General features: G+C 37.1%; 1 protein-coding gene across 2 annotated transcripts in view; it reads left to right on the forward strand.

Moving 5' to 3' along the window:
* Positions 1–439: 439 nt before the first annotated feature.
* Positions 440–13,065, forward strand: part of tmeff2a (transmembrane protein with EGF-like and two follistatin-like domains 2a) — a 71,550-nt gene continuing 58,924 nt past the window's right edge. For both annotated transcript variants that reach the window (XM_065292548.2, XM_065292549.2), the window contains exons 1-2: positions 440–1,091; positions 8,116–8,225. In XM_065292548.2, the coding sequence (XP_065148620.1) occupies positions 908–1,091; positions 8,116–8,225 (294 nt within the window). In that variant the 5' untranslated portion in view covers positions 440–907. The remainder of the gene's footprint in view (positions 1,092–8,115; positions 8,226–13,065) is intronic.

Genomic DNA, 13,065 nt, shown 5'->3' on the forward strand with positions numbered 1-13,065 from the left:
TCCTAGGCCTACCCATATCCATTAAATTAAAGCGTCTATGCATATTTGTCCACAGCCATGGGCATCTTTTAGCGGACTGTTCCTAACTCTGCCCCGTTCCTCTGCAGTATTCTGTTTGGGGCACTGGAATCATTTCACAATACTGCAATTACCAGTTTCGCATCGATTTCTTCTGCCATCATGCCCAGAACAGCGCTCAATTACTGGGAAGACTTTCTCGGCATGGCCCTTCGCCCATCCGTTAGCAAACCGATGTCGTGTTCAAGTAGACTACAGGGTGCACTATTCTGTAGCGGCCGTCGATATGCTGGACCATAGCTTCGGTCCTGACACTCCTGCATCCTTTTCCACCAATCGGAGGCGCACATGGGTTTCGCTCCGCCCCTTTCCCTTAGACCACGTGATCCACAGCGCTCTGGAAACCTGCCGCTCGCATTCAGCGCGTTATTGTGGTAAACAGGTACAGAGGAATGGCACGCGGCGCGTCTCTGACAAACTCACGGCGCTTCACGAGCGCACGGACCGAGGACACCCAGTGTCTCTGACCCACTTCATTGGATGTTATAACTCCGGATGGGATATATGCTTTCTGCCCCATTTCTGTTTCTCAAAACCACCTCTTGCTCTTTGTTTTTGAACATTTTTCTTTGCGATCACCCGGCACACCTCCCTCCCGATACCATTCCCACCCCTGTCATCACCACTTCAGCACCCAGACCTCTCTCATTCCGCATCTGCACCCAGCTCTCGCTTCGGGCGGATCCTCCGGTCATCCTGAAACAGCTGCTTCATGGGGCACACTTCTGGAAAATGTCCCCCTCTTGGCTTTTAAGCTTACCTGCAAAGTTGATATCATTAAGAGCAGGGCTGCCGTTGCGCGTCTCTGAACTGCGTCCGGGGAACTGAAATGGGTTTCTCGGTGTCGGCGGCCCTGCACGAGCCCCGAAGTCCGCAACAGTGGAGCCGGATGGTGGGACAGTGGGCATGGATTGCGGTCTTGTCATTTCTTGCCACTTTCCCGGTGCAACAACTTGGCGCGTTCCCGTCCTCTCTAAGCGACTGTCAGACTCCGACTGGCTGGAATTGCTCGGGTAAGATGTTCAAGTGATCCGCTAATGGTGCTGGTGCTGTCCTGTCGGTTGTTTGCGCTGAGGGGGCTACATGCAGTTTGACGTTTACTTCACGTTTATTTAACTATAGCTAGAATAGTAAAGTTATCTAGATATATCATAATGTGTTGCAATTTCAAAAGATGTGAAAGACTGTTCGCTTTAGCGCAAGCTCTTCAATCTTGTCTATTCAATAGCTAAGGGATCTAAAAAAATCCTTATAAAGTAGGCTAGTTAATCCTATCCTATCCTTTAATATACGCTTAATATGCAATAATTATATTTACTGTGAAAAAAATATGGGCGAAAATATGAAATGATGCACGGAGTAAAAAATTATAAAAATGGAAATGAAGCGACAACGGTGAAATCTAATTGAACTGATTCTGAAATTGTTTTATTTAGCACAATAAAGTCTCTAAAATGTCAGTTTTAATCTTCTGGCACACTCGCGGCATAAATGACTTGTTTTGTTCACACAGATAAACCGGGGTTCACACACAGCAGATAATAAAACATTTGCCGCACATTAATTTACCTGTTTTTCAAGTTCAGTGCGTTCAAACTGATGATATGTTCAACACAAGCTTTCATCACTAGACCTTAGAAAACTCAAGACATAGTATATCAAAATATCTCGGAATATTTATTCTGTTATGTCATTCTGTTCAAAACACCTTTTTTTTTTTGTTTCTATGAAGATTAACTGCTAATGCGTTTTTAGACAAAGTCTTCACTCTAATGGATTTTCCTGAAACCTTTTATTTGTATTTTTGAGAGAGGTCAGGGAAAACTAGCCTAAGTCATGAACCACATATATATACACCCTAAAATAATCGTTTCATTTTCGAATACTTTGCATGTAACAGCAGTGATAAAACACAGTAAAAAAGTTACATCGAACGGCAAAAAGCGTAGAAAATGTGTTCTCGGTCAAGTTTAAGTCTTTAGGAATAAACATGAAAACCTCAAAACACAAACCTCAAAGCATGTTTTACCAATCAGATCTGGCCTTCCTATAATGCCTTTACAATAGCTGCAGGGCATTAGTCCGTCTCTGATCTATTAAGTAGGCTTTGATTCGGATTGCCACGGTTCAGTCTCGATGTTCATATGATTGCGGGTGCACGTGAAATAATCATCACGAGCGCCCCAAGGCGCGCGGAACTCGCTGCATATTTGTGCTGAGTTTCTCGCCGTGGCGCCTGACTATCAATCAGGAGTTTACCGTGGGCAATTAGGTGTCTTTCCAAAACGTCTATCCTTGCCTCTTCTTTGCACCTTGGTTTTAAAACTCATGGCAATGGCATGCACGAGACGTGGGAAATTTAACCACAGACATGCCTTCAGGCCACTTTAGTGTTTCCATGATTTACAAAAACAATGATAATAGATTATTAATGATCCTAGTAAAACAAATTAAATACAATCATACAGTCATTGTAGACCATGGAGCATTGCACTAGTTGCATGAAACAAACAGGTTAACTTGTGCTTGTATTTATTTTTATTCAAGCATGTTTTGCATTGCAAACATTGATATGCAAAGTGACTTTTTACTACAATATAATGTCATGTTTTTTGAATGCAAAAACAATTTAAAAGCATTTAGGGACGATTATTCAAATAGCTGCCAATCAGCCATAAAAATTATAGTGTGCATGCAACAAGTCACTACCAACACAAGGGTAATTATGCATTATCAGACACTTTTGGTTTACAGTTTAAAACTTTTTTTGATGAAACTTACAGCAGTACATTTTCTAACAGTGAACTGGGCATTGAAAACACAGCATTAATGTCCAAAGAGACAAGCCAGCTGTGTAGTCAACAAACTGCCTATGGTGCTCTGGCAACCAACACAAGCAGTGTAAATTATTTTGCAAGGTGCCTATAATACTGAAATATCTGTTCACTCTTCTTGGCTTGTGTTGTAATTCAGTAAGCTACTTTTTGTCAATTTTACAGTAGTTAAGAATGATACTATAGCTCAAAAATTAGTCACTGTGGAAAGTATACAGTAGAGAGGTTTTATTTGTATTGTTCATGAGGCTCTGTTTTTGCACTGAAGGTAAACTAAAGGGTTTTTACTCATTATCTGGAAAAGAGATAAAAAGTACTAACTGAGAATGAGAATAGCAGACTTTTCTTAACCTTATACAGAACTCAAAGTTCAGAATTTCATTTCACATGCAAACGTTTCGCAGGCCTTCTTAAGTACACAATACTTATTTACGCAATTTTTGTATTTTTTTTCCTAAATAACTAGTGCAGTAGATATTTAAAAACGAGAGTTCAGATAAAAACTAGGAAAGAAGTAACACAGGTTGCATTTAATTAAGAGAAATGAAACAGTTTGCTTTACAAAACGTTTCATTAGATATTGTCTAATATACCTCAAGCAAAAGCTAAAAACATTTTCAACTAAAAACAATGCCCTGGAGTTTGTATTACAACTCTTTATTAGCCAAAGAAAATGGTTTCATGTCTCGAGTTGTGTCTAAACCTCACCTTTAGAATATCTGTGTTGCTGCCAGCTTGTTTCCTTCAATTATTCACCCTGCTGGCAAGGCAGAAAGAACATTCAGTATCTCCCAAGATACTCTCCCGTCTGGCACCTTGTTAGACGTAACATGGGCTGCACTCTTCTCGTTTGTTTTCATGAAAATACGATGGTCTCAGGGAGAAAAAGGAAAACTGCAAGGCCAGGTGCTTGAGCCAAACAAAGTTTTTTTATTTCACTGTAGACAAGAAGAACATGATCAGAAAAAGCAACAGGAGATTTGAGAGCAACATAGCATAGCTTACCTTCAGCAAGGACATTTGGTCCACAGTGCTGCAATATTGATAAAGTGGACATTGTTGGCTAATCATAATATTGTAAGTGGAATTACTAATCAATACGGTTCGTGGTACTTTATATGTATTTGTGTGTGACATATGTTATGAAGATGTATGGACATTCCCTAAATTGAATCCATAAATCCACCTTCACCTTGCCACGGCACGCTCAAACTATAACTCACAACTCGTTTGTTTTAAATTGCTATTCATTAACCACTAAATAGCTTTTATGCAAAAGTGGCCGAGTCATAACAAATTATGCTACTCCAAACAACCCATTTTCAAAGCAGGTACCAAGGTTAAACTCATTACAACATTTTTCAGAGGATTTTTCTGAAGAGGTTTTAAACTGACTTGCTTGGTGGACCCCTTTACAATGCATAAAACTTTCTTTTGTGGATTGAGCCTATTTGTTTAATTGATTGATTAATGAGACATTTCCTAAAGGTGAATTGTGTAATTTTGTAATGTTAAAATAATTTGTCATATTGCAGTTCACCTTAAAATTTAAGGCAGCAAAACTTATTTTTAAAGAAAGTTTGTTGTCTTAAAACTTTGAGATGATTTACCTTCAAAACATTAGTTAACTAAAACAAAATCGTGTAAAAATTGTCAAAAAATATTTTTAAGTTGATTTAACTCAAAATTTTAGGGCAACCAGGTAACTTACTTTTAAAGCTGAACCAACTTTTTTACAGGGTGACAGCTCAAAAAACAGTGAAAATGAATGTTGTGAACACAACTTGTGTCACGCAGGATATTTGCATGTAATGCGTTTTAAAGTACATATCTACTGTATGTTATATGATTTCTAAGGAGCATTTTTACAATGATTTACACTTACATTACCTGCTGTTTTTTTAAAGGTTTTTATATGTACATGAAGGCTGATTTAGATGCAGGATGTGTTGCTTTAACATGTTTTTGTTGGCAGACAGATAGTAGAATTTCTATGGATGAAAGATGTAATTTCCTGTTTGGCGTCTCTAATCATTGGTCTGTGTCTTCAAGGATCGACTTTGAGGAATTTTTATTAAATTTATGAGTTTTTTTAACTCTTGTTGTTGTTCGTCATTTATACTGCAGACAGTACTTTTTTTTACAATGAATTGTAAAACAGATCTTATCTGTCTTTGTAGACAGCTACTGAAAGATCGTCCTGCAAGAGAGACTTTAAAGAGAGCATAACAAAATTCCATTCCTCTCACGGTATCTCATTATTGTCCTAAAGCTCGTTTTTAACAGACTTGCAAATGCTTCTTTAAGGCCGATCAAATTACCTGACTAATGTCTTCATTAAGTTTAAAATCTGTTTAAGCATTTAAGGACCTTTCAGAGTGCTCAATGGAGAAATTAATAAAATTGCAAGCACGGCACTGCACGTTTCCAGAACTCATTTCCTCTAGTGTGACCTGCAAACTTTCCTCCGAGTTTTTCAGCCTAACCTTATATGGCAGTGAACTTCTTGATGGACTCCAGAGCTCAGATTCCCAAGCAGGGGTGTGCAAAACCTTAGGAGGCACTTGAAAAGATTTAGATTTTGCTTTGTGTATAGCACAAATTATGACTTGTGTATGTACTGGTATTGTCAGGTTGTTTGGATTACTATTATCAATGTTAATAACATTCAGTATTAAAAAAGAAGACGTATCTGGTTTAAGCCAGATGAAGCCTTGCTGATGGTGATGTGAGCATTAAAGGAAAAAACATGAAACACGTCTAGAGAATTAACTGTTAAGATGGACTAAACAAACATCAATAAATATTCAAAGTTGCTGAGTTTTGTTAGATCATTGTATTAACCTTGTTTGTTTGTTGTGCCAGGGTGAGAATTACTATTGTTAATGCAAAATTTGCTTTTGTTGAGATCGGCTGATGCACTCAAAAAATGACATTTCACTTTTGCCAATTTTGCTTAATTTTTTCATGTTGTGATAGCTTAAAAAATCAATCTAACGATGTGAACTTAATTTAATCTAATTCATTCAACAAAAAAGCTTGTCAGCTTTACTTATTTGTTCAGCCAAAATTGTTGCATAAACGTAACAGATTAATAAAACCAATACAGACTTGCATCTCATTGGCTGAGGATTTTTCAGTGTATTATGGGTAATTATTGTTCTGGCACCCTCTTGCAGAAGTGAAGCACCATTAGATAGGTACGTGAGTAATAAGTGGCCAAGTATGAGTCAGTTAACTTGTTTTGATATATTTTAGAACAAAACAAACAAACAGTTTGGAATGTGACATTACATTTCAAATATGTTTGTGATATGTTTGATAAACTGTGTTAAAAAAGGTCTATATGATGAGTTGTATTGAGCAGCTGCACTTTGATTGATTGATTTGGTGTTATGGACTTAAGGGGGTGGCGTTTATAAAATGAAAATATTCAATTTTTGTCGTCATTGATTAAATTTTTCATGTACAATTAACTCAATTTTTATTTATTGACTCTACTAAGGTTTGTTGAGTTTACTTAAACTTCTTTTGTAAAATGAACTAAATTATTGTATGTTGAGATTTCTTAACAAAGCTGTGTGGAACCCACTTGACAAAGTTTTTTTAAGTAAATTCAATTTTTTTTTAGTGTGTGTTTAACTTGTGCCAAACTCTAATAATGCTGAAGTGTTTCTTTTGCAGTTTCTGAAAAACTATCACTTCAAGTCTTATTTTTATATTTTTAACTATCCTGCACAAGTTAACTATCCCTTTAGATGCATTATCAGCAACCTTTGACATAATTTCTTGCATCAGTATGATTTATTATTATCTTTTCTATGTTTAATGCAAGGGCGAGATTCAAATTAATGCAGAAACTTTTTTATCAATAAGCAATGGTAAACTAGTACTGGTTTGACTGTGGTTTTGACTAATTAGCCTTGGCAAATACTCTGACTAGTGGTTGTTGCTTCGGGAGGTTCAATTGATTAAATGTCAGTTTATTACTCTGTAAAAAACTGATTGTAAACAAGATTTTTTAATGAACTGTTGTAGCTACAGGCAATGCTATTAACTATAAACACAAATACAAACTTTCACATAATAGGATTTATACACAAACCGACTTCAGCCAGCGTAATTTTTTAGAATTTCTCAACACTGCCCGAGCCACACGCCATTAGTATAACAACTATCTCACAAGTCTTGCTTTTCTTTGACCCTCTCTGTAGCGTTTTAAAGTCCATTGGGGATTTCTTTAGCTGAAATGCAAATAAAGCGCAGGGTTATGTAAGACATCTTTTGACGCTGTATCTGGCCCTTTAGCGGGGGCCCAAAGTAGCTGAATGTCCTCTGGTGTTGTCGTTACAATGAGCAATGTTCTGCTTCATTCTAGCTTCCAGGCGTCACCGAATAACATGGGGTAAAAATACTATGTAGCACTTGCTAGAAGCTTATTTGCTTTGACAGCAAAAATCCCAGGGCACCCGAGCAGACCCACTGTTTTGTGTCATGTAGTCTTATTATGATGATGTATGGAGCTTTGAGTCAGAATATATGCTGCATTGTGGAACTTATCATGAGATATTATTCTTTGCATAATGTGTGTGTCATTTTTACAAAATTACCCAAATAATAGAGATGCTTTTTTCTTGCATAATTACAAATGGTGTTAGATAATACTGAATGATGTATTGCTTAATGGGTAAACTCATTATTTTGGGGTGCTACTTTTAAATGAACAGCGGTAAGCTGCTGTACTGTAAAAATTCAATTTGGTTTTGACTCGGTGGTGCTGTGTTTTTTTAACAGCTCATCTCAACTGTAATCACTATAAGGAATCCTCGCCGACTTAAAATAGTACGTCCAGCTTTTCAGCAAAATGAAAATATTTCACAGACCTTTTACTCAACTTATAATGAAAGCTGAGTAAGGTGCTGCTCATGCGGCTATTCCGAGAACTTCACTGTGCACCGAATCATTAATCCTCCACAAATACTTGTTTTATTCCCGTTAAGAAAATGACTCAAGAACAAAATATAGTCTATGATGCGGATTATAACTTGATGGACCACTCAGAAGCACTGCCCGCTGACCAGCTGAGAAAACTATTATGATCAAACATGTCTAAACAAAATTTTTGTGTTTGGGCTAGTTACTGTTTGACATTGCTGTGTATAAGCAGAGATTCATAATGTTTTGTGGCTTTTGTGCGTTGTAGGTGATGATGACCGGGACACAGATCTTTTCCTTTGTGACACCAACACATGCAAGTTTGATGGTGAATGTCTCAGAATTGGGGACATAATAACATGTATATGCAACTTCAAGGTAAATCCACTTTTAAATATATTACTATATTACAATTTCAGTCCTTCTAGAAAAAGTTTATTTGTGATTGTTTTGCGATTCTTATTAAAAAATCAGATGAAATATGCAGGATATTATGCATTTTTTTGCAATGAAATTGCGGGAACTTGCCAAAATTGCGGGAACTTGTTTTTTTTTCAAGAAATTATTATTATTTTTTTTTTTTTTTTTTTTTTTTTGCCCAGCCACCACCCCCCCGACTTCGGAGGACAACTTTATTTTTATTCATATGAAGGTTTGACAAACAGATATATTGATTTTAAAAAAACACAGGTGAAAAAAAAAAGAAACCAACTCCGAATGTCATATACATAGGATAGAAACAAGAGAAGGAGCGAAAAATAGGAATTTGGGGGGTACACACCAGCTAGGTACACATATACAGACAGACAGACAGACATAAACAGACATAGATAGACAGACAGACAGAGACAGACAGACAGACAGACAGACAGACAGACAAAAATTTCTTTTTTCAAGAAATTAGATGAAATATACAATCACCTTCAGGAGAATACTTTTGCAGCTTTTTATTGATGTTCATGTCATGTAATTACGTCACTTCCTAACATTCCCATGACAACAGGGGACATGGCTGCGCATTTGTGAAGTAAATGCAACATTTTTCCACTTTCTGCTAGGATATACAGGCTATGACTTTTTGCTATGAAAATGCGAGGATTATGAAATCATGCAAGCCCCGCATATTTTGCGAGCAAAAATCTGCAATTTATGTGGCAAAAGTGCGGTGTATTTAAAAAATGTGGCCCCGCATAAATATGCGGACTTTGGCTGATTATGCATTGAATCATGCGATCGCATAATCACATTTTTCTGGAGGGACTGCCATTTACTTCCATAGTAGGAAAAAATACTATGAAAGTAAATGGGGTCTACAAACGGTTCAGTTACAAACATTTCTCAAAATATCTTCCTTTGTGTTCATGAGAACAAAGAAATTTATACGGGTTTGTAACAACATGAGAGTGAGTAAATTTAATTTTTATTATTTTTGGCTGAACTATCCCTTTAAGTAACATAGTAAGACTTGACAGATGTGAATGAATGATTTTATTCATGAATACTGGACACTTCCTGTGTTTCATCTATAGAGCATCCAAAACACGATCAAAACCATACCTAGAACACAACCAACAAATGAACACACGATAATAGCCTACGATAATTTTCTCTTTTCACACTTCTTTAATTATGAAGAAAATCTCATTTCTTTTTGTACACTTTTGTTGTTGTTGTTGGTTTCAGTTCACACATCTATCATTCAAGGCTACAGTTTTAAAACGATTGGCCCTTACAGTTTAGATGCAAGTCTTCAATGGCATGATTAATGTTACTTCACGTGATCTTGCACTATTTCCACCCCTGTTGTTTTCTGCATTACAGATTTTTATTAGGACTACTACTCTCTTGTTAAACAAAAAAGTGTCCCATGTTGACTACTTTGGCCTTGAGATCACTTTGAAATGAAGACAGAGTGAGTCGTCTTTAATAACATATCTGAGTTTGGTCTAAATGAAAATGCATTAGAGCCCCTCCAAGGCACACAGGCACTCAATGAGTCTGTTATTTTTATCCCAGCTAGCGAAGGAACATTAATTCTTTTGGCGAGATAAATAGAGTTACCTGCTCACCCCCCACCCCCTTTTTTTTTCTAGTCCAAGTTCTTAGACTTGTATCACTTGCATTTTAGGACAGACCCCAATCTGTGGCTTGTTTTCATTTGTTTTCAATTCAGGCGCTAATGCCATTGGTGAAAATAAGATGGCTTGATTCAAGCGTCCTGGACTGTACGCCACATGCGTGCAAGCAGAACTTTGGCGTCAGATAGCTTTAATCTAATAATGGCCTGTGTCTTTATTCCATTAAGCGAAATAATTCATCAAAGACGGATCATTGTGAGGCTTGTGATGGCTATGAGGCCCTGGGGAAGCCTGCAGTCAGGGAGGTAGTTTTGCTGAACAGAAGAATATGGTTTGCTCCCTGCCCATGAATAGAGGTCATTCAGTCCCTGATGTTGATTTCGTGATGTTTATACACCTCACACCAGCTCTTGGAGGTGCCCTGCACATCACTCATGCTGGGATGTTTATTTAAGATCGGCTCTTTAATGGTTTTTTAAGTATTCATTAGGTCTGGATGTTTGGTTGAGTTGTACTGCTTTCCATGGGGTTCACCAAAACAAACTGAAAGGAGTTTGGACACGATGTCACTTTCTGAAGTGTCTCTCGCATGTACCATAGAGAGAAAAGTAGCCCCTGGCTTAATGGGAGGAGGACTGCTGTTAAAGCTCACGTAACACACGCTGTTTCTGCATTTCTGATATTAATCTGGAGTACCTATGGAGTAGTATGACATCCTTTATATCTCTGAAGAGTCTTTAGTTTAATCAGATTTATAAAAGAAAGATTAGCTTTACCGAATCTTTCCGATAACGTACGAAAAAATGAAGAAGGAGGAGTTATAACACGGGAGGAGCGAGTACGAGTCATGCAACACTATACAACACTGTTTTAACTTATGATTCACTACATGTTCGTGTCATTTATATAATATACACGCGCCTATTTCCAACATAATACAGAAGTCTTACTTACCGCGTGTAACTCGTCATGAAAATCCACCGCATCAAACACACACACGCAAAACTCCGCTGCTAATCCGGATAATAAACTATATCCATTGTTTCCATAAGGCTGGATGTCTTCTCCTTACATCCAAAAACACACTTCTTGTTGTGCCATTGTTGACTTTTGAAATTAAACAAAGCTGAGTGGCGTGATAAGCTGTTAGCAAGCTCTAGCGTCTCCCGCTGACTGACGGCTGGGCGGGGTTTTCCGGGGGAAGTTTTCCGGCGGAAGCCCATATAAAGAAGTGATACGTATCGAAAACCCCTGAAACGTCAGTTAGAACCGTAATCGAAAAAAATTAGCCGAAACTTGTACGAACCCTGGCGAAGTGCATTCGGCACAGAAATACTCTGAAACACGCCCAACTGCATTTTTGACACTTTGCCTACATTTAGCATGAGGAAACAACTCTATAACTGTGTTAATAAGTCAGAATGCTTGAAATACCATTAAACCCCCCCTTTAAATATAATAGTGTATTTTATTCTGCCAGGTTGAATTCCAAGTCACATTACCAGGGAAAGATTAAATAAATAATAGGATGTAATCCGAAAACTAGCTAGAGAAGAAATGTTTGGTTCCATAATGCAAAAAATCAATTTTTACTAATTTCGGTAAAACATGTTTTCTATAACAAGAAAGTGAAAACCACTATTTTCTGTTACAAACTTTTACATAGCATCTTGAGGTTATAAAAAATTCAAATCCATAATTTGATTTTCAAAGATTTATTATAAAAACTGATATTTTTTCCCACAAAATGCAATAAATTCATGACAAGTTTTTCTTAAAAATGCTATAAATCTATTGAATCAATATATAAATGTGCATTCATCTTTGCCATGTTATATTCATTTAGTTGACTAGTGGTATAGACTGATTATACCGGTTATAGACCGGTTATACTTGGGACGTCGTCGCTGAACTTTTTTCACAGCAATCAGCTGTAAAATGTTTTGGTCCTGCTCGATTTTCGTTGGCTTCGCTTAAAATAATGGAAAGTTTTTCATAAGATCCGCTGGGATCAATGTGTTAGCATGACAGAAGCTTGATGCTGTCGGGAGAACAAGCAACCGGCATTTCCCGTCTCCCGAGGGCCTCTCACATAAATTATTAGATGTTGATGGCTTACATTTCTTTCCCATCACAGAAAACCACCACATGTTTATTAATGCCATCAAAGTATTATTTAGTTTTTGTTTGTTTGTTGATCACGAAGTACAAAGCAGATGAGGAAAACTCTATGTGTTCAATTTGCCGCCATTGTTGTTTACTATGCATTGAATGGTGCAAAATAAAATGATAGTCCTACTGTACCCAAGCCTAAACCAGAAACATTGCAGTGTTTTTGCAAGGTTTTGGTTGTACTGTATGAAAAACCTTTCTATTCTTCCGGTTGTGTACAGTGTTGTAGATCCAAAACTGTCATGTTTTTGATTTGTTCCCATGGTTGCTGTTTATTTTGATGCATTATATTAGATGCTTTTTAAATAAGGGAATTTAAGTTCACAAGAACTGTGAAACGTGCAATTTAATGTAGCTGAGAAAATAAATCAAATGCACCAAACACTTCCCTATGGCCAGCTGAAAGCAGAAATGGAGAGCAATTCAGAAATAAAAGTCATTTCATTTAAATGCTAGCAATATTTCCTAAAAACATTCTTAAGCATGTTATTGAATAGTGAGAGGTTGTTAACCTCCAAATCAATTTAGCCTTTTTATGCCATTTTACCTGCCTGAAGATAGGCAGCCTAGCTCTCAATTTATGTAATTCAAATTGCAGCATACCTTTGCATCAGTAAACAAGTTACTTTTGAAACCCAGGGGCACAACATGAATGCCATAAATAGTATTCCAATAGTAGAGAGAGAGAGAGAGAGAGAGAGAGAGAGAGAGAGAGAGAGAGAGAGAGAGAGAGGGAGAGAGAGAGAGAGAGAGCGAGGGAGAGAGATTCATTGAATGATTAAAATCAAACTTTTGAGATATGAATTTCCAAATATAGAAAGCAGAGTATAATTCTCAAATTTTGCCATTTATAGTAGCGATTTTCCCCATCTGGACATTCATACCTTTATGTTATAACAGATTCAGCAATGATTTTGGATGCTCGGTTATGCTAAAGCTGATGACTCAATAGCTTATGACACGTCTGA

Source organism: Paramisgurnus dabryanus, chromosome 15 (assembly GCF_030506205.2).
Source record: "Paramisgurnus dabryanus chromosome 15, PD_genome_1.1, whole genome shotgun sequence".
Lineage (NCBI taxonomy): Eukaryota > Metazoa > Chordata > Actinopteri > Cypriniformes > Cobitidae > Paramisgurnus > Paramisgurnus dabryanus.